Genomic DNA, 22,415 nt, shown 5'->3' on the forward strand with positions numbered 1-22,415 from the left:
GAGGGTACTGGTAATTGAACCTGGGTCCTCTGGAAGTGCCAGCAGGCAGTGCTCTTAAGTATGGGGCCATCTCTCTACCTTCTGCTTTTCTTTAGAAGTACTGAAAACCGAGTTTTGATGGGAGAAGTAAAAGCAATATTTTAGTTGCTTATACTTGGAAAGTGTTTAAAAACCTGAAAGAATATTCAAGAAACACATATACCTCCCTTGCCCCGCCCCCCCCCCCATGGAACTGGATGTTGCTGGGTAAAATGGGTGGAAAACTTTGGAAATTTTAGTCATCAGTTATTAAACGTAAATTATACTTTAAAAATGAAAATAAGGTACCATGGTACAGAGCAGAAATTAATTCAGCCTATATCATAGACCTCCATGGTCAGCCTGGGAAAGCATTGTCACTCTCAGCTGGCTGCTTAGCAACCATAGGCTATGGCAGGAGCAAACAGAAATGGAACCAAGTGAAAACATTTGTGCTTACAGCTTCCTAGATCAAATTGGAAGTTAAAATCTTACTCGCTTTTGGTTTGCTTTTAGTTGATGCTGATGAAATCAAAAGGCTAGGAAAGAGATTCAAGAAGCTTGATTTGGACAATTCTGGTTCTTTGAGCGTGGAAGAGTTCATGTCTCTGCCTGAGTTACAACAGAACCCTTTAGTACAGCGGGTAATAGACATATTCGACACAGATGGGAACGGAGAAGTAGACTTCAAAGGTAATGAAGGCCATTTTGTGTTTTAAAGTTACTCAGTGTAGCCTACACAAAAATGAAACTAGATTTTTTAAGAGTATCTAGTATTGGTAATTTTATAATTAAAGTTTATGCTAAAACTTGAAAATCTGCTACATAGGCTTAATTATCCTTTACTTTTTGCTTCATAGAGTGTAATAATCTGCCACAAAAAGGGACATTTAATAGTTCCTGTTTGAAGAAAGTCATTTTCACTCAAGGACAGCTTAATAAACAATATTAAAAGCTGTATTTTTCCTTTTGCTTGCCTTTTTAAGAATGAGACCTGTACTGGTCAGTTTTGGTAGCCATGCCTGTTTTATTTCAGCCCAACACCGAGGAGTCTTTTGTGCAAATATATTGATATCATTTTACATTTGATCTTATACTTTTAAATATACATTTAACTAGTATATTCACTGTTCTTGTTTTGTTTGCTTATGAATCATTGTTTACCAGATAGTGAGTTATTTTCTAGAATTTTCCAACAGTGAATTTGCATGTTTTGGAATGGAAACCTAAGTGCTTTTTGTTTGGATGAAACAATGTACACAGTCTTTTCTTTGTCATGGTTTGAAGAAAACTGACTAAACTCATGTGTCTTAACACATAATTCAAATTGATTAATCTTGGGAACTCAAAATTTAAAAGTTCAAATGATTAAAATGAAATCTCCTTGTGTTTGGAGGCTTTAAAATTGATGTTGATTTTTGGCACTACTGGTTTTTTTTGTTGTTTTGTTTTTAAGATGGTCTCTGTTCAGCATTGCTTTTACAAGAAATAACCCTTTGAATGATGCTTTTCTTTATAAAAGTTTAAAGTTGTGATTTGTAAACTTTTTCACCTTTTATTTAGAATTCATTGAAGGAGTCTCTCAGTTCAGTGTCAAAGGTGATAAGGAACAGAAGTTGAGGTGTAAGTATTTTCCCTTAAACTGCTACTCTGTTACATTTTAGACTTCTAAAAATATTTTAAGACTTACTTCTTAGTCATAGAAGTTTTACATTCTGAAGAAATGCACTTATGATGTTTGCAGCTAATATATTTGAATAATGTGCTGTTTTTAGTGATATAGCTGAGAACAGGCATAACCCTGCTGTAGGTTGTATTGGTTATTTTGTCTGGGTAGTCTACACTCCATAGCTCAACCCTCTAATCAGTTAATGATAAGTCAAACTATGTATGTAGCTTCTGAGTTTTAAAAAGTGTCATTTTCATAGTCAGTTCTAGATATTTGGCAATGTTGCTTTTCATTTAAAGTATTTGTGTTTGCCTTAATTGCATTTATCCCCCCCCCTTTTTTTTTTAGTTGCTTTCCGTATCTATGACATGGATAAAGATGGCTATATTTCCAACGGGGAACTCTTCCAGGTGTTGAAGATGATGGTGGGGAACAATCTGAAAGATACACAGTTACAGCAGATTGTAGACAAAACCATAATAAATGCAGATAAGGATGGAGATGGGAGAATATCCTTTGAGGAATTCTGTGCTGTAAGTGCAAAGGCCGGTTCTTCTGTTAAGTGTGCATGGATGTGTATGTGGAGGCTGGAGGCCAGCACCGAGTGTCTGCCTCATGTGCTGACCTTGTCTTGAGACCTCCTCTCCCACTGAAGCTGAAGCTCACTGTTTCTGCGAGGCCAGCTGGCCAGCAAGCCCCAGGGACCTCCTGTCTTCTCACCAGTGCTGGGATTACAAATGCATGCTACCAGCCTGGCCATGGTGGCAGGCACCTTTAATCTCAGTACTTGGGAAGCAGAGAGGGGTGGTTCTCTGTGAGTGTGAATCCAGCCTGGTCCACAGAATGATTTCTAGAACAGGCAAGGCTGTGTGGAGAAACGATGTCTTGGATACACACACACACACACACACACACACACACACACACACACACACACACACACACACACACACACACACACACACACACACACCCTAGACCACAGAATGATTTCTAGAACAGGCAAGGCTGTGTGGAGAAACGATGTCTTGGATACACACACACACACACACACACACACACACACACACACACACACACACACACACACACACACACACACACACACACACACACTAGACCACAGAATGATTTCTAGAACAGGCAAGGCTGTGTGGAGAAACGATGTCTTGGATACACACACACACACACACACACACACACACCCTAGAAGAGGCAAGGCTGTGTGGAGAAACGATGTCTTGGATACACACACACACACACACACCCTAGAACAGGCAAGGCTGTGTGGAGAAACGATGTCTTGGATACACACACACACACACACACACACACCCACAGCCTTTCCTCATGTCATCAGTAAATTTTTAAGGTTTTTTAAAAGTAACCCATTGAGCTCAGAATAAAGTTCATTTGTTGAGCACTTGCCTACCACCATGCACGTGACCCCAGGTATTATAAGTAACAGCAACAACAACATGTTTGAAAATGCTGTGGTGATGAAACTATAAAGTGATGACTCAGCAGTTAAAAAAAGCACCACTGAGCTTCCAGAGGACCCAGGTTCAATTCCCAGCACCCACATGGTAGCTCACTCCTGTCTGTACAGGCAAAACACTAATGAACATAAGATAAGAATAAATTATATATTTATTCTTCAGTTGAAAAACAGTCCTTTGTTCGTGAATTTTAGCCTGCAACGCTTGTGTCATCCTCAGCTTGGGTGCTCCGAAATTCCCAGTGGTTTATGCCTTCCTCTTCCAAGCTGTTGATGAACGAGCGCTTCTTCCGTTCTGGCACAAAGGTTTTGTGTGGAGTAGTGTCCCGGTTACTGTGAGGTACGGGAAACTTAAGTGGAGGCAGAACCTTTGTTACTATATGCAAGGATTTGGTGTGACTTAGCTTTCCTGCAGCTTGTCTTCTATACCACTGTCCTTAGCACACCGTGTTTTTAATTATAAACTAAAGGTAGATTGTATAGAAGCTTCTAGAGTAAAGACAAAGAAATACATTTTTGAGAACTTAGTTATTGGTAGGTACTTACCTGGGAAGGTCCACTCCAGTTTTAAATTTAAATCCCATAAGGGGTGTATCAGTGACTCAGTGGGTAAAGGTGCTGCTGGCTGACAGGCATGCTGTTGACCTCATCTCTTGGTGACCTATTTGTTGTGAGGGGAGAACCAACCCTCTCAAGCTGTCCTTTGACCTTCCTGGGGTGGGGGGACACACACAGACACAGAGACAAATATAAATTATTCAACAAACATGCCAGTATGATAGTTTCACAACTCACAGTGGACTGGACTCTTTCATATTACTTATCAGTCAAGAAAACACCCACAGTCTTGCCCATAGGCTCACATTTTCTCAGTTGAAGTTCCTCTTGTGTCAGATTGATAAAAACCTAACCAATACAGTCTAAAATGGAATAAAATCTTGTGTTTAAAGCTAAGTTTCCTAAAAGTGCACCTTGGTCTTAAAATATTTGTAATATATACATAATAGCCTTTTTTGTTGGCATCAGAGATTAACAGAAGTAACCAAAGAGTAGGATTTACTCTGGCTCACAGTTCAGCGGGGAAGGCAGGGCACGTGATGTCAGAGCACCTGGTTACATGTCACCACAGTTCAGAAGAGGATGATGATGGATGCAGCTTCTGCTGAGCTTCTCTTTGCACTTATAGGCTAGGATCCAAGCCAGGGAAGGTCTCCCCACGGTGGGGGGGGGGGTCTTCTCACTCCATTTGTGCTATCAAGGTAGTCTCCCAGAGGCACGCCAAGAAGCCCGTCTTAGGCTAATAGTACAGCTTCACCGGTTGTCAGCTTGACACCCAAACACATTATTGTAAAGTCACAACCTTCCACCCTGTTCTCATAAATTCATGACCATGTTATAATCTAAAATGTGTTCATGTGTCAGAAAGACAGACAGACAGGGCTGGGTGACTACAACACTGTAGGCCTTTGTGAGAAGATCCGTCTTAGAGGGTTTCTGTAAGAACCAGAACCCACCATCCTCTTCCAAGCTGGCGCAGTCTTCTAGCTTGCTTCCTGTTGTTGACCAAAAGCATCTTGGGGAGGAAAAGTTAGTTAATCACTGATGGAGGTAGGTCTAGTTTTAGTTAGGTTTCTTCTGTGATAAAACACCAAACTGAACCAGGTAGAACAAGAAAGGACTTACTTCACACTTCCACACTAGCCCATCGTTAAAGGAATCCAGGGCAGGAACTTAAGCAGAGGCCATGGAAGAGCACTGTTCCTGGTGTTTCCTCAGGACTTGCTCAGCTTGCTTTTGTATACAGCCAGAACCATCTGCTGCGGATAGGGATGGCACGCTGCTCGCAGTGAGCCGGGCCCCTCCAACAGCAGTGGGAATCAAGAGAGTACGCCACGGGTGGCCAGTGTGATGAAGGTGTAGCCTTAGTCGAGATTCTTTCTTGAGGGTTTTTAGTTTGGATAATGAGCAAAGAAGCCAAGACAGGATCTCAAGCTGAGGTTCTTGGGGAGGGGAGTCCACTGCTTATTAACTTGTTTTCACCCTTCTTTTCAGCTCCCTGTCTTAGACAACCCAGGCCCATCTGCCCAGGGATGGTACTGTCCATGTGCAGCACAAATAGCTCTCCTCTTGGGCCACCTTCATTCCATCCCTACAGCCCTCTGTAGAGTGTAGTATTTTCCTTGCCAGCCACTTTGGTCCCCTCCCCCCCACTAGCCGCCTGGGATCTGCTGCGTTGCAGTCCCCAAATAACACACAGGACACTGTATTAATTATGAAACTGTTGGCTGTTTGCTTGGTTTCTTACTGGATATCTCTGACTTAAGTATTTAACCCAAAATTGTTAATCTAAGTATTTCTCTTACCGGAGAAAAGGGTCCAGACCTCTTACCCTATAGCAGCTACATCATGGCTGACTCTGCCTCTATTACCAAGAATCCTCCTTGACTCCTAGTCCCACCTATCTTGCTTTCCTATTGGCCAACAGTGCTTTATTGACATATACACAGGACTTCCCCATCAGCCTTTCTTGACAAAACTTCCACAGTCCTGGCACCTAACATTCTGGAGTGTCTATTGAAATCTAGGCTTCCCCTTCAGGACTTCAGGCAATAAATTCTCAAGGTATCAGTGGGGACTCTAACTTTTCTATGCTATAGTTCCTCAGTCTTGCATCTTTGAAGCCTCAAAAACCAGTAACACATAGATGACGCCGACCAGTTCTTCCACCTTGAAATGGAGCCTGGCCCACTGTACCAGTTGCATCAACTTCTGTGAGCTAATCTGGGGTAACAGTCTTGTAGGTAGTTGCTTCTGAGGAGCAAAGAACACTTCAGTTGGGCTGAGCTCATCTCTCCAACAGCTGCTTTGTTGTCTGTACTCAAGTGAAGATAAGCATATTGTACATTAACATATTACAGTCTTCTGGAACCTGCCCTGACATCCAGTCAGATCCTCCAGGCAGATGGTAGGAAGGAGTAGTGGGGATAGGGAGTGGACAGGATGTCTTATCCATGAGAGAAATGGGCTTGACTCTGTCACTAATTTTTCTCAGTCACCAGCCCTCATGTACACAGAGGCTCAGAGCCTCAAACATGGGAAGAAAACCTCTACTATGGAACATAGAAATGAATACAGACCTATACAAAGGGTTTGGAATAATGGCCACTAAACCCAAGAACACAGCTAAGGAGTGAAATAAAAATCAGTCCTCAGTGATACATTGAATCCTGAAAACAAGAAACCTGGGTAATAATTAAAAGATAGTGGTCCCAGAAAGAAACAGAAAAAAAAAAAAAAAAACAAAAGTAAGTAGAAACATCATAACCAAAGGTCGTACATTTTCTGGAATGATTCAGAGAGTAATAGCATAGTAAGTTAAAGCGTTAGAGCATGGAAATCAGACGCAGGTTAACAAGACCTGGACTAGTAGGGCAGAGGCATCATTGAGGGCCCTCATACGGTCACAATGACAATGAATTTCTCAGTCAGAGAAAACTAGACAGCACAGTTTTGGGGGTGAAGAATATGGCTTAACCCAAAACAGTAAAAGTAAAGATGCTTTCAAGTCCATCTTTCCTCTGAAACTGCTGGAGGATGTTGCGCTGTAATGTAAGTCAGAAATGAATGGGTAAAGTGTCTCTCTCTCTCAAGTACGAGAGTTTCCATTCAAATCCCAGCACCTAAATAATATGCCAGCATCTCTGATCCCAGTGCTAGCATGGGATGCCTTGTGGGAGTTAGGGACCATAGTGTATATACCATATGGTGTAAATGTGCACGTGTGTTTTGCTATGTAAGAAGAGGTGTGAAAATTTAACTGGGGGAACTCTAGCCACCCCTTCTCCCTTTAATCCAGTTTCTAAAAGCAGAAAATGTACATTTTTAAGTTTATACTTTGTGGTGAGATGGTGTCCTGGTTTGCTTTGTGTTGGCTGTGATAAAAACACTATGATCAAAAGCAACCAAAAGCGTACAGTTGTAATCCACCATGAAGGGAAATCAGGGCAGGAATTGATGTAGAAGCCATCTGCTTACTGTCTTCTTTGCCATGGTTTGCAAAACTAACCAGTACCCACCTGCCCAGGGATAGCACCATTCACAATGGGCCAGGCCCTCCCACATCAATTATTAATCAAGAAAGTGCCCCACAGACTGGCCAATCAGTAGGCAGTCTGATGGAGGCATTTTCTCAGTTAAGGTTCCTCTTTATAGATGACTGTAAGCTGAGTTAAGTTGACAAAAAAATCCAGGGCAGAAATTTTCTTATTAAAAACTTGTTTCTGTCTGTTGCAGGTTGTAGGTGGCCTAGATATCCACAAAAAGATGGTGGTAGATGTGTGACTCTTTGAAGAATACCACCCAACACTTTTGCTTTCTTCTCCATCTCTGAAGATCTGCTCAAGACGTCCAGCAATGCTCTCTGTGTATTTAAATGGAAGTATTTTTCTCTGTGAAGCCACATTTTCCAACATGAGCCTCATGAAGCCAACTAAGTGTTATTGAACTCCTACTCTCTCAATAACTCCGTGTAGCACTTTAAGGTTTGAAGGACAGCAACAGGAAAAGAGCATATCAGTATGGTGGAGAAAGGGAAGGGGTTGGCTTTTTAATTTATTTTTCTTCATCTTTTATAACAAGAAAGTATCTATATATACATATGTAAATATTTATATATAGATATATGTAGCTTTCTATATATTTAGTAGGTTGGCTTTAATTTAATATACTTGATTCAGAAACAAAATGTTAGAGTACAAAAGTGCCAAGCAGAACATAAAACATCCTTACTTTTATTTCACACAGTTTTATATGTAGATAGAAGATTGTACAATTTGCACCAGGTATTAGGCCAGCTATTTCTTCTCTGTGCTTTCTCCTTTGAGAGATTGATAAAGCATTTGTTAATGCCCTATTATTTACCTTAATTACATTTTTTGTAACGAGTCTGTAACTTTATTTATATCTCTGAATATATTTCCAGGGACCGTGTCTTATTGCTGAGCGGCATTTACTCCATATCTGTTGGAGGTCTAGTTCAATGCTGTTGCCAAGAATGGGTTCTTGAGTCCATAGAAGAACTGCATATGCTACGGCTGCTTCCGGCTGATACTTCATAGTCGCTGTCATTTTTATTAAGTGTCCCTGAGTAAATGTCATTAGCAGTTGTGATTTTTATAACAGTCAGGAGTTTTCTGAGGCAGTCATGACTTTTTAAATATATTATTTAGTGAAGAAAACCCAAAGTAATCGTGTAATGGCTTAGAATATCCTTGCTTCATTATACACAATTAAATACTTTGTTACTACTGTGTGTGAACCATGAATTTCCCTTCTGCATTTCAAAAGACGTATCAGTTCATCTAAAGAACTATCGATACTTTAATGAGCACATATTTATGTAAAATCCTGTTTGATTAAAATGGGAAAAATCATGCTAATCGAATATGCATAGGAGAGCAGATTTTGTCCATATTTATACTTTTCAAGTTTCTTTGCCAGAAGGCAAGATAGCACATGATGGATTTTTGTTGTTTTGCCCACATGGTTAGTGATATGGATAATGACTTAATAAATTTGTGTGACATAAAAGTATGTTCTACTGCTTCACATTATCCCCTCCCTTTTCTGCAAAGGTACTATTGGCTGGAAGCAAAACATTCTGGTTAGTTTTATATGATAGTCTTCCCTACATAGATTTTTCTATTATGATTGGTTTTATAATCATGAATGGTAAAGGGTGGGTTGAATCAAGGTGAGAGAATATTAAATTGAGCACACCTGCCTGCCACCGCTGTTCCTTCAACTGAGTGCTGCACACCATGGGCTCTGTCTGTGAGAGAAAAATCCCGGTGCTTGGTGTCTTTGCATGACATGGAGTTTTGCATGTAGATCAATTTAAAATGTACCTCTTGTTTACATAATTTGCATAATTTTAAAAGATGATGTTGCCAAACTTTGGAAATGTTAATATTCAAAATGAAACTCTCCACTACATGTAAGTACTTTCTTCCTCTGGGTCAGTACGTGGCTTACAATCGCAGCCCGTGGTTTGATCTGTTCCAGTGTCAACTGCCATGTGCTCTGCTTCAAGAGGGAACTAGTCTTTTGTGAATTTTTTTGTACATAATTATTTGTTACAAATATTTTAGCAAATGCTTTCTATATCTCTTGCTTGTGCATATCTTGGCTGGCGTTGTGGGAAAAAAAAAAATAGTGCGAACTATTTCCTTACTGGGGAATGGGGATTTTCTTTTTTAGTTTGTGTGAGGGAGGCGGGGAGGGCATGGTTTATGTTGAATGTTTAAATTTTCTTCTGCATGATACATGTCATGTTGTGAAATCTTTAGAGAACTTCATACTGTATGAGTAAGAAAATAAAATATTTGAAACTTGCTTGGATGCATTGTCATTTTTGTTGTACTACCACAGTTATAGTCCTGTCCATGCTTTAGGGTTTACAAATTTTGATAAACTTGTTTTGAATCATAAGCTACAGTTGTTTGGAACAAACAAAAAAGCTGATGTTACAGAGTCCTGTGACTCCACTTACCCTTTTTGGCCACTCACTCCCCTGACCTGGGACTACTACAGTGCCTTTGGGATTTGGTTTGCTTTTGTCTCACACCTGTATGCCAGCGCCATACTCAGTAAGTAACGCCTTTAATACTTGGTTCACCTGTGTGTGTGCTGGGTCAAAAGGGGCTTTTCTGACTGCCCTGTTAGAAAATGGAAATACTCTCGGGTCTCCTTTACTCAGTCTTTCCTTTTATTCAGTAGCGTCTTCCGAGCATGGTTTGTCTTCCCTGGCGATAGAATAAAAAGGAATTCTCTACACAGTCGTATTTACTTGTTTAGCAGACACTTCAGTTGCACAATATCACCTGGGTTTCAGTGTTTGATCATTGAGGAAATGAACTGGTATGTGACTCTTGGATATTACAGATTGTAATTCATTCATTTTTCTTCATAAGCTCTCCCTCAACCAAGCTAGTCTTGACTTTTTGTAATCTTCTTGCCTCAGCTTCAGAGTACTGGGATTGCAGACATGTATCACCACCCAGGTTACAAATTTATTAATGTCACTGTTTTAAAGATTTGTTTTTCTAGATGGAAATTCTCTGTGTATACCAAACTGGACTAGAACTCAAGAGATCCCTTGCTTCTGCCTCCCCAGTGCTCGGATGGATTAAAAGCCTGCACTAGCCTGCACCACCTTGCCTGTCATAGTTTTGAGACTACTGCAGAATTCTTGTGTGTTCAGCACTGTAATAGGGTTGAGATACTCATGGCAGGTATTGCTTGCCCAAATGAGTTGTGAGATGTTGGGTATATTTATACCCAGAACATACATACTATGTAATCACAGGTTTCAAGATTGTGCACATTGAATTGTGGGCTCCTACAGAGGATCCTAAAAGAAAATGCCTATTCAGAATGAAATGGAAACTCTTTAAAAAGTAGAAAATACTTGTAACCATGTAGGGAAAAAGGGATTAATAATCAAACCTGAAGGTTTACACAACAGCAATGAAATACCTCATTAAAATATGGATAAAGGAGTGGAGATACACAGATGGCCACTAAGCACAGGAAAAGATGCTCATTATCACTGTCATTAAGGAAATGCAAGTCACAGTGAGATCCACTTCACAAGCATTAGGCTGTTATTACTGTTCTTCCTTGCCCCCCAAAGGAAAGAAAAATGGTATCAGAGTATTGGCTACCACCTTTGTTACTAGTGAAGGCACAGGGATTCAACAGCTAAAGGCTGAAAGCAGTCCAAGTATTGTGGAGGTATTAACACGAAAGAAAATCCCAACACATTCTTTAACATGGATAAGTCCGGTTATGTGAAAAGCTCCACTTTTATATTAATGGGATAATAAAATTCCTAGAGACAAATGCAAAGTGGTTTGTGCCTAAGACAACAGGAAATGGAATTAATGTCAAAAAATTGTACAGAGGTTAAGAAGACAGAACAATGTGATGGTTTCACATTAGTTACTAAGTTGTATTTATAATACAATGGTTAACATGGAAAGCTTTATATATTTTTTATGTGCATTGGTGTTTTGCTATGGTCCCTGAAACTGGAGTTATAGACAGGCATGAGCTGCTATGTGAGTACTGGGAATTGAACCTGGGCCCTCTGGAAGAGCAGTAACTGCTGAGCCACCTCTTTAGCTCTCAAAAAGAATTTTTGTAATGTGTAGAATGTTTTAGAATGGTGTAAACAAGATGGTAGTTTCTGGATAGTTCTCAGGGTGTACAAAGAAAATGGTGTTCAAGCTCATGTCTTGAGATATTCATCGTTAAGTCTTCAAAACTCCCCCACATTCCAGATTCACATTGCTGTAGAGCTGCTGAGAGAGACCTCTTGCCGCCTTTCCCGTCCCTGGTCCCTGTCAGCTAACCAATCCAAATGGCTTGAGTTCTTTAAGCTCCTGGAGATTGTGGTTTCTTTGGCCAAATAAGCAGTGCTTTCCCAAGACAAGTACTTTGCACATGACTGGTCCTTTGCATTTCAGATTGGCTATAATGTAACAAGTGTGTTGCTCCAGTCATAACCTGGCTCTTGGAATAGTACACCTGAGTCTGTTCCCACATGCTCAATAATCATTAACCTTCATCCCTATCACTAGTGCTAGGCAGGCACAAGCCCAAATCTTGTGGAATGCATAAGAATCCCCAAATTGAACCGTAGCTCCTTCTTGCTCATTCTTTCTCTTACTCTCTAGCATTATTTCCCTTTTGAATGCAGAGTAGTACTTGGAAGGAAAAAATGCAAGCATTGTACTTTAACATAGAATCTCAAACTTTCTCAGGCAAGAATTATGTTCTTAACTCTGCTTCAATTTCTTAAACTCCAAACACTGACTGTTATCTGGTCATGGATCACTTTAGATACTTGTAAAAAGCACTAAAACCATAGACGTGATTTCTCAGAAAGGCATATGGTAGCTGCCATCCCATTTTTAATCCCCTCGCTGGGCAGAGTGACAGTGGATCTGTACCTCCTAAATGCTCTATAGGTTCCAGAATACAGAATTCCCAACATATTCTTCCTTTTAATGAGGTTTGATAATATTGAGCATTCTCTCCTTTGGTGGAACACTCCAGCGATTTCCTGTTGCTAGACATCATGCCCAAGGTACAAAGCAGCCAGGATAGTTAGAAATTCCCACTGATAAGAGGGAACCTAAACTTAACAAAACTACTACTAAGCAGGTCATGATAGCACACATTTGTAACCCTGGCACATGGTAGGTTGAGGTAGCAGACTGTTGCAAGTTTTAGGCTAGCGGGGCATGTTGGAGGCCAGCTTGGACTAGCTACATATCCTGTCTCAAAAATTGAGAGGAGCTGGAGAGATGGCTCAGTGGTTAAGAGCACTTGCTGCTCTTCTAGAGGACTGGAGTTTCATTCCCATTCCTAGAACCCACATCAGGCTTACAACCATCTGTAAGTACAGGGGGATGCCAATACATGTGGCAGGCACATGTGCGCTTGAGCACACGCATGCACACAAAGTTCACGTAAATAAAATTTATCCTGGGTGTGGTAGTGTACACCTTGAATTCCAGCACTCAGGAGGCAGAAGCAGGGGTTCAGCTAGCTGGGACTACACAGTAACATCTATTTTCAAACACACACCATCTTTACTAGAGCTGGCTCAAAGGTGAAAAGCTTTTGTTAACCTTTTATACTTGGTCCCAGAAAATGTAGTGACTCACAACCTTATCTGATGACTCCAGTTTGATGCATATACCTAGATGCATAAAATACTCATAAATATTTAGCAAATTTTAAAAAGTTAAAAATTTAATACTACTTTGTTTAGTTATTGCATGAATTTCCTGATATTCCAATCATTGGTCAAACAAAATATCGGAGAAACAAGAGACAGTAGTACCTAAATCTCATGTTTAATGAAATAGGTTCTAAACAATATAAGAAATAAGCAAATTCATATACACAGACACTAGTTACAAGAATATACTGTTTGGAAAACATAATCCTCTTGGGAAAACTGTTTCACTTTCATTACTTATTTGAAAAGTAATTTATTAGCCTTGTGGTGCAGGGCTTACAGTTCATAAAATGCATTGAGTATAAAGATCGCAAGGATCAACAGTGCAGACTATTGTTATGACCCAACCCTGAAGCAGTCGCAGTGCCCTATACCAAGGACTTGATTTGCAGGTCTTTGAGATTTTTAATTAAAATTTACAGGGAAAAAAATGCTTGTAAGTTTAGTTACAAATCTGTCTTAAGAAGCTGCTTCTAAATGGCAAGATTTTAAACTGCAAGTCTGCCCCATGTGAAAAACAGTCATTTACATTCAATGTGTTAAGTATTAACAGCATTAATTTTCATATTTAAATTATTCCAGAAGCAGGAGAGTGCAAGTCCTGTTAAGCCTTCCCTTTCTGCTTCTGCTTTGGGCTGAGATGTGGAAAGAAACCTGAGCTGTAGGTGGCTGGGAAATCTTCCCATGGATTTATGTGAACATCTCAAGAGTTGAGGGGAATCAGAACCGGTCCGCTGATCTGCTGGCCACAGCTCGGATATTGCCATAAACCTTCGATGGAGGATTTCCTGTAAAGAAAAAAAGCACCTTAGGTATACAAACATTTTCAAACAGAGAGAACTACGTAGAAGACAAATACTTTGCATTCTTAAGAGAAATCAGAGTTGTGAAAGCAGCATTTCACAAAGAAGCCTGCCAGCCTGCCCTGAACACGAGGGAAAACCCCAGTCCTCTGAGAAAGTTGCCATGACTCTAGAACTAGATCAAATTAAATCAAGTTGACTACATGTGTTGAGCAACCCCCATTCTATAGAACTGAACTAAAATGTTTGGAGTGGCTTTTCTGTGTACTTCTTAGGGAAAGTAATAGATTTATTTATTTCTCTGTGGAGCTCTGAAGCCTGTCTGGCACTCACTCTGTAGACCAGGCTGGTCTCAAACTCAGAGATCCGCCTGTCTCTGCCTCCCGAGTGCTGGGATTAAAGGCAACAGAGATTTTGATATAATCAATAAACCCTTTCTCTTCTCTAACAAACAGAATCTAAGTAAAATAGTCCTGTTTTTCCCTTCACTACCTCTTTGACTTCTGTTGGGTGTATTTAACAATATGAAAGCAGCTTTGTAAAGATGGCCTGAATTCCTCTATTCTGTAATCAGAGAAAACACCAAAGAAATAAACTGCTATTACCTAGGATGAGGTTGCAGATGGCAGTCCGTGCCATCTTGATGTTTTGGAAAGAGCCGAGAATGTGAACTTTCCTGAAAGAATATGTGAGTCAGGTTAGCCAGGAACAGCATGTTCGTACCACAACAGGGGAACTAACAACTCTGGAAATGACAGTAGATCTATACTCTAAACCAAGGGCATGGGGTGATGGCTGACAACTTCCTAAATCTTCTAAAACCACTTCGAAAATGAGTGACTTGTGATATATCCCCACAAAAAAATTATCAAAAAGACAAATAATTAAGAACAGATTTTAAATTCCTTTTACTTGGCAGTTTTTGCATGTTTACACCAGCCTCGGTGTAAACACGCAGTGATCCTCCCACCTGCCTCCTGAGGGCTGAGATTATAGGCATGCGCCGACATTTTCACATTCCTGGTCACTGGCTGTGTGTAAAGGTAATGCCGCCCAGCCTGACAACCTGAGTTTGATCCCTGAAGCCATGCAACAGAAGTTGTCCTCTGCCCTACATTCAGATGCTAAGGCACATGACCCACACAAACACAAAGACTGATGGCCAATAGTTGTTCTCACCCAGGGAGTCCTCCAAGTTTACGCTTGTAGCCCTCAAAGGACCATTCCCAGGTAGATATTATTCCTACTGTATATGAGGGAAGGAACTTTCCAGAAATCAGGAGACTTAGGGCTGGAGATGTAGCTCTGAAGCACACACCCTGCCTAGTGGAGGCCCTGAATTTCATCCTGAGCAATGAGGACAGGAAAAGACAGAGGACACCAACGGAGAAGGCACAGAAGCCCAGAAAGCTTAGACCATTTAACTGCTCATGACATAGCCAGAACTGTAACACTAATTCACTTATTACAGTCTTTCAATTTCAACTTACAAAGCTATGAAAAAACTTTTATAGAGGCTTTTATATTTACATATATTAAATGACACTGTTTTACATTTGGGGGATTTAATGCTTCTGACTCCAAAAAAATCATCACATAAAAAGCCCAAAGCTAGACGTGGGATACTGACTGAGTTGTTGGCTGGGTACTATATTCCCCCAAAGTATCCAGGCTACTAAGAGTGCTGCTGGTTACCTACCAGATTTGATTCTAATACCCTACTACTGAAGACAGAGAAATCGAGCTGGTATTACCTGGAAGCATCCCTCTACTTGCTAGCCTTTATAGTGATAAAAGATGCTCTACACCCGGGCTGCCAAAGGAGGAAAGTCACAGGTTTAACTCAGATATGAAGCCCCACTCCCTTACAATAATGACCAACCTGGCAAGATGGGCTCACTAATATAATGGTGCCATCAATTTTATGGAGTAAGCAACTGCTTCCTGACTTGTTTTAATGTCCACTCCACAGATGGAACTCAAACCTAGTACTGTAAACTTGGCAAAGAATCTGCTGGGGCGGGTGATGGGACACGCAGGACCGAGGAAGAACCTACTACTATAGTTTTCCTAAGTAGCACAAACCACCTTCTGGCTACTTCTCTGTGTACCCACAGATCAATGCGGCTCTCACCCTCACCAGAGAAGCTTCTTTTTTTGCAGTAGACAGCAGAGACTCAGAGTTGTTCAGGGTAGAAAGTGAGCAACTGCAGACCGCTGGGCCCTAAGCGAGGTGTCGGCATCACTTGCCCTTCCCACATGACTTACAGAGCATCGAAGGATGTAAGAGCTAGAACTTGGCAAGGCCTCCTGCAAAGCAGGGTTTTCTGGGTATGGCAGGGCAGTTGCACTCATGAACTCACAACAGCTGTGGTTGCCTGCATAAAACCTGCACATGATCAAGCCAGTCAAAACTCCAGCATGAAGAAGGCAGTGCTACCGTGCGTAGGTTTAGATGCATGGAAAGTGTCATTAAACATAAACATTCTCTCCCCTTTGGTGTTTTAAGTATATCAAGACAGAAAATTGTCTTTATTTTTTTTGTATCTTGCTTTCATTATTCTGTGTACTGCCAAGTTATCAGCAACTTCATAAAAATACCAGATGTCCTCCTCTGGGTCTAGCCTGGTAAGTGTAATCATTACCCCTCATAAAGGAAAGTTCTCTTTGCAACAGAGACCACTACAGAAAACTACAACCTATCAATGTGTAGAGTTGTAGAGCCCATCCCAAAGGATACATCCACAAACTCCCACCCCTAAGGCTCAAGGAACTGTGGAAAAGAAGGCAGCAAGACTGCAAGAGCTAGAGGATCAGAGGTTTGCTGTGAGATTGTGTCTACTAACATCAGAAACAACACTCAAATCTCACCAACATGACTGCCCATGATCGGAACAAGGACAACACCAACAGGCCTGCTAAAGTAGATGGGGAAAAGCCCATGAGGTCTCAACTACAAGCAACAGTAACACTGGGAGCAGGAAAAATATCTTCCCCAGCGAAAAGCATACCAATTGGTTATCTCTGAATAACAATACCAAATGGTTAGCTCTGAAAACATAAAAGTAACATTAAGCAGATTGAGCAGTTTTTATTTAGGAATATATATATGTACACACATATATGCAGGCAATAACAATTAAAAACAATTGCCATAAGTTTGAAAAAGAAGGGTATATGACAGGATTTGGTAGAAAAGAAAAAGTGTAATTCTATTACAATTTCAAAAAATTTCTAAATGTAACAACAAAAAACAATTATTGTTACAACTTAAATCTAATCGCGAAAGATATAAAAGTACCTTTACACCAGCATTGGTCATAATGGCTCCAAAATGAAATATCCCCAATGTCCATCAGCTGTAATTAGAATGCTAATTGGCTATTTAAAAGAAAAAAGGGGGAGGGGAGTGGAAATACTGTTGTACCCAACAAAACGAAGACACTCGAAGCAATTAACAAAAAGGACACACACTGGGCATCCATTTAGTTTCTGAAAATGGCAAACCCAGTGGTAGGAAGTCGAGCGGTGGCTGACTGGGACAGCGCAGTAACGGACTGATGAAATGATTCGGGGAACTGTGATGAAATGATGTGAAGAAATGATGCAGGGAACTGTGATGAAATGATGTGAAGAAATGATGTAAAGAAATGATGTGATGAAATGATGTGATGAAATGATGCGGGAACTGTAAAGAAATGATGTGAAGAAACGATGCGGGGAACTGTGATGAAATGATGTGAAGAAATGATGTGAAGAAACGATGTGAAGAAACGATGTGAAGAAACGATGTGAAGAAACGATGTGAAGAAACGATGTGAAGAAACGATGTGAAGAAACGATGTGAAGAAACGATGTGAAGAAACGATGTGAAGAAACGATGCGGGGAACTGTGCTGAGCACTGTGGGTGTGGCAGGACTAAGGCCTGCTATGCTGAGTAGCCCATTAGACCGACACCACTCACAGGTGAATTTACTAATGTAAACTACCAAAAATACCCCTTTTCAAACAACATTTACAGAAAATTTTACGACATTTAAATTTGTAGTTTATAAAGTTAATTAAAAACTAGTCACAAGTTCATTAGCGAGTAGGTTCTAGCTTTGGTTTTCTCAAAACAAAAACTTTTAGGCTAGGTTCAGCCATTTTAAATACTGTTATTTCTGTGTCTTTGAATTTCCGGTAGAAAAAAAAACCAACACAAAAAACTCTCAGGTTAGCCAGGTGGTGGCGGCGCTCGCCTTTAATCCCAGCACTCAGGAGGCAGAGGCAGGCGGATCTCTGTGAGTTCAGACAAGTCTAGTACACAAGAGCTAGTTCCAGGACAGCCTCCAAAGCCACAGAGAAACCCCGTTTCGAATACCCCCCAAAAAAACAAAAACACCCTCAGGTTTCAGATTCTTAAGGCTCAATCTATAAAAGAACAGAACTATGATAATATATTTGGCTTCAAGTAGGGCCACCAATATACAACAGTTACCCTTAAGTACAAAGAATGCCTACATTAATGTTGTCTAAATAATGATGTTTAGAGCAAAATGGTATTAGATGAGATCCTCACCCTGTCAACTGCTACTTGCCAACTTCATAGTCTATCAAGTCTGAGACATCTGCCTGTTTAACACCAACAGGGGAACAGAACAGCTCTGTCCTCATAGCCAGCACTCTAACGCCCCCCTTTAAAACCTGTTTCTATTGGGCCACACCCCCCCACTCCCCTTCCCTCCATCCTTCAATGCCCTTCTTAAGGTGGGTGCTCTCAGCTCTGCATCCAGAACCCCATCCTCGCCCTAAACCTGTATCATCGTATTTATACTCACCCGGAACTGTCTGACTCAATATGCAATATTCACCTTCCTATTACGAAAGGTATGTGTGTACTCCTACATGAAATATAGATATACATTCTAAAGGAAAGCCTCACAATGACGTAGCAAACACCTACTATTTGTACTTCCCTTAATGATTTAATCGATCTGCCTGAGACAGAATTTAAAGCTTCCCTTGTAAGAAGTCATTTTAATAGTGAATCTAACATTTCTGTTATTGTGAATGGGGAAACAAGCAAACAAACTATAATTACTGAATTTCCTTGTTCATCTAGCACCACACACCCACAAAGACCCAATGGCAAGCATGTAGGCTAAACACAAGTACTATAAAGCAGTGGTGTGGTATTTGACCAGAATGCACAAAGTCCTAGGTTCAATCCCTCATACAAAAACAAAAAACAAAAAAAAAAAAAAAAAAAAACACACACAACAACAAATATAACAGCTATGACTTTTTTTAAACTGGTACGATCAATTATAAATCGTGAAAATTTTCTCAAGACAAGATACTTACACATCCGCCAAAACAATCCGTGTCCGAGTCACATTCTCTATGGTAAATTTGGTTTTCCCTCCTTTGCCAGCAATTCTTCCTATTGCCCTTGACAGGTGATCTCCTTTTAGGGGCTTAACTAAAAAAGAAAGACCATATCAGGTGGCTAGCTAGAGTTTTTCTACTAAACACTAAATACACATTTTCTGAAGTGTTAGTAACACAACTCAATTGAAGCTATGAGAAAACCAGTCACAACACAATGCAACCAGAAACACAAAGGCTGACTGCCACATAAGACGACCACATGCTCCTCTCACCGTCAGTTATTTCAAAAGACTCGAGGAAGAGGTCATCCAGCCTGATAAGGGCAAGCGCATCCTACAAAACAAAAGCACACTCCATCAAGGCCTTTTCGGTAGACACCTGGCAGTGACAGCATTTTTGCAACTAAAGTTCAGACACTCCAATGACAAGATCAAAGGTTTGGAAAATGACCCTATCTACTGAAATGCCCACACTGTATGTATTTTGAAGTGAGACCACTCACCTCCACCTGAAACCCGAGAACAAAGGCTTTCACAAAATCGGCTGCTTTTGTCAGGGAACTGACATCCTTGGTGTCTTTGCAAGTCTGGAAAAAAAAAAAAAGGTACAGACATGGAAGGGATGGAAAAGAAAGCTTTCTACCAAAATACTAGAAATGATATTTTTATTATAATTTCCTTCATCATCAACCACCGTCCCCCAGTAGCTTGACCTGTTTTATGTGTGACAAGCTTTGTCTTTGTTTTGTACAAGAGAACCTTTCTGCTCCAAAGCTGGGCAATTCTAGGCAAACCCCTCAAATGGCAAAACATACTCTATGACTGGTCGAGGTTAGTGGCAGCATCTCTAGCATAGCCCAAGAGCTCAAGCCCATTCTGTACTCTTCTTCGTCATCAAGGAAGATTTCTCCAAAGGGCTCTGACCTAACGTCTGTCCTAAATATGCTGTTGTTTCCCAAATCAACAACTCCAGATCTGACTACTTGCATGCCTGGTGCCGAGGAAGTCAGGAACAGCTTAAATGGGAATCCTGTCTGCAATTACTTGGACAACAGAAACAGCTGTTAATCATAGAACACCCACCACTGTAAACAATATGCTTTACACATCGAGCTCTACGGTTCACATTGACAACCCTGAATGTTTTATAATATAAACATTCGAGGAAATTGAGGTACTTTAAACTCAAACACAGTCTAATTTCTAAAATATTCATTCTGGTCTTCCACATAAATGTGCAACCCATCTGAAGAGATCACACCTTTGACAAACTTAAAAGCATACAGGATTGTATTACTAGGATTTTAACACTTAAAAACAGAATCCAGCAGGGCAGAATTGCACACGCCTTTAAGCCCAGCACCCTTCAGACTTCTTTGAGTTCCGGGCCAGCCAGGGCTACACAATGAAACAGCCTCAAAAAAAAAAAAAAAACAAAAAAACAAAAAAAACAAACAAAACTCCAGACTCAGGGTCCCACTGTGTATGTGACTTTTGGCAAGTCCCATAAATTTTCTAGGATTTTAAGTTTTCCATCGATAAAATAACATGTCAGTCTAGAAGATCCTATATGGACCTTTCTAGCACTACAATTCAATTATTAGATTAATGACTCTGGTCAAGGCACTGAATTTCTTTTCTTTTCTTTTTCCTGAGACAGGGTTTCTGTTGCTTTGAAGGCTGTCCTGGAACTAGCTCTTGTAGACCAGGCTGGTCTCGAACTGACAGAGACCCGCCTGCCTCAGCCTCCCGAGTACTGCGATTAAAGGTGTGGGCTATCACCACCCAGTTGGCACTGAATTTCTTTACCCTTCCATTGCCTCATTCCTCGGCACGCCTAGGGGTTGGGGGGAGGGGGTGTTGTCATCTAAATTATACTTTAATGACCTAATGACATCTACCTCAAGCTAACACACTATGCATCTGATATACGGTATCATCAACACATGCTTGAGAATGCCAGCTCTCCGATCCTGCAATAAACAGGACAGCTAAGCACAACAGAAATGTATAAACTTCTAAAGAGAACATGCTTGAGCGGGACACCGAAAGCGGTCTGGGGCCGATGTGGGAAGAGAATGGAGAAAAAGAATCTTCTTCAGACATTCAGAGGGCAAAGCCAGCAAAAGTACCAGCAGGGAGAAAATGGGGAGAAACAATCACGACTCGGTCTCCTACTCAAAAGCCAGGCTCAGTGAAGCATCTGGCTTTTATCCCTTTGAAATGCTGGGGATGACAGAGCATCAAAATAGAAGCACTGTGACCTGGGAAAATTAATTTGGCACAGAAGATCTATTGAGGAAAGGAGTGATTTAATGAGAAAAAATACATTAATAACACATATTTCCTAAAAAAAAAAAAGTACCATTAAAATTGACAGCACTTACACTGTAAGTAGGTCCCTGCAGTTACCACCTATGAAGGTACATCCATGTACCATTCTCCACCTCTCATCAACTCAACATGTTACAAAAGACAAGTTACAGGATACACAATACATCGGCGCCACCTCAGAGCCAACGCAGTCAACACCCGTGCTGCCTACAGGTACTCGGTTAAGCTCAAACGCACTGTCTACAACAAACACTCCAGTAAGGAAAACGCATTCGTCTATTTCCAGTTCTGACGGAGAAAGAAAACTCGGTGGGCGGCGGCGAAGCGGCTAACCACCCCCCCCCCCCCACCCTGCTTACCCTGATTTCCACATTCCTGGACTTGAGGTTAAAGCGAATCTGAAGCCCCAAATGCTCCACTATCGGGGTAAATATCTTCATCCAGTTTTCTTTCAGCGGTGTGTATCTGTTCGCGGGGACGGGGATCTTCCTCGTCTCCTCTTTCCCGGTCTGCGACAGAGCACACACAGTCAGGAGGGGACTGGAGACTTAACCAGACCGGAATCCTCCACCCGGCCCCGCCGCGCCCCGCCCCGCCCGCCCGGGTCCGCACCAGGAGCTGCTCGCCCGAGAGCGGCGGGAAGACCGGCCTCTTCGCCGGCCGCGCCTCCTCCGTGTCCATGCGGCCGGCGTCTCCGTCCTGTCCCGCCGCTGACGGCTGCTCGGCCTGTCGCTTCTTCGCCCGTCGGCCCGCTCTGTGCGTGACTGGGGTGAAGCCGTCGTCCGCCCCGGCGCTCTGCGTCTCCATCTCGGCCATGCTCGAACCCGGCGGAGAACGCCCAGCCGCGCCCGCACACGTGCGCAGGCTGCGCGGCGCACGCGCAGGCCTCCACCAATCAACGTGAGGGCG

At 41.4% G+C, this 22,415-nt stretch overlaps 2 protein-coding genes across 3 annotated transcripts in view; one reads left to right on the top strand and one right to left on the bottom strand.

Moving 5' to 3' along the window:
• The window catches only part of Ppp3r1 (protein phosphatase 3 regulatory subunit B, alpha), a 49,263-nt gene extending 39,685 nt beyond the window's left edge, over window positions 1-9,578 (top strand). For both annotated transcript variants that reach the window (XM_040733242.1, XM_040733243.1), the window contains exons 3-6: window positions 535-711; window positions 1,582-1,641; window positions 2,036-2,220; window positions 7,479-9,578. In XM_040733242.1, the coding sequence (XP_040589176.1) occupies window positions 535-711; window positions 1,582-1,641; window positions 2,036-2,220; window positions 7,479-7,526 (470 nt within the window). In that variant the 3' untranslated portion in view covers window positions 7,527-9,578. The remainder of the gene's footprint in view (window positions 1-534; window positions 712-1,581; window positions 1,642-2,035; window positions 2,221-7,478) is intronic.
• A 3,517-nt stretch (window positions 9,579-13,095) lies between these two features.
• Pno1 (partner of NOB1 homolog) lies at window positions 13,096-22,377 on the bottom strand. The gene is made up of 7 exons (XM_005070403.4): window positions 22,119-22,377; window positions 21,866-22,015; window positions 19,676-19,759; window positions 19,446-19,506; window positions 19,147-19,264; window positions 14,405-14,475; window positions 13,096-13,784 (listed from the first exon to the last, which is right to left on the bottom strand). The coding sequence occupies exons 1-7, from the start codon at window positions 22,320-22,322 to the stop codon at window positions 13,717-13,719; spliced, it is 756 nt and encodes a 251-aa protein (XP_005070460.1). The 5' UTR covers window positions 22,323-22,377; the 3' UTR covers window positions 13,096-13,716.
• Between the last annotated feature and the right edge of the window lie 38 nt (window positions 22,378-22,415).

Source organism: Mesocricetus auratus, unplaced genomic scaffold (genome assembly GCF_017639785.1).
Source record: "Mesocricetus auratus isolate SY011 unplaced genomic scaffold, BCM_Maur_2.0 Super-Scaffold_100029, whole genome shotgun sequence".
In the NCBI taxonomy this organism is placed as follows: Eukaryota; Metazoa; Chordata; class Mammalia; order Rodentia; family Cricetidae; genus Mesocricetus; species Mesocricetus auratus.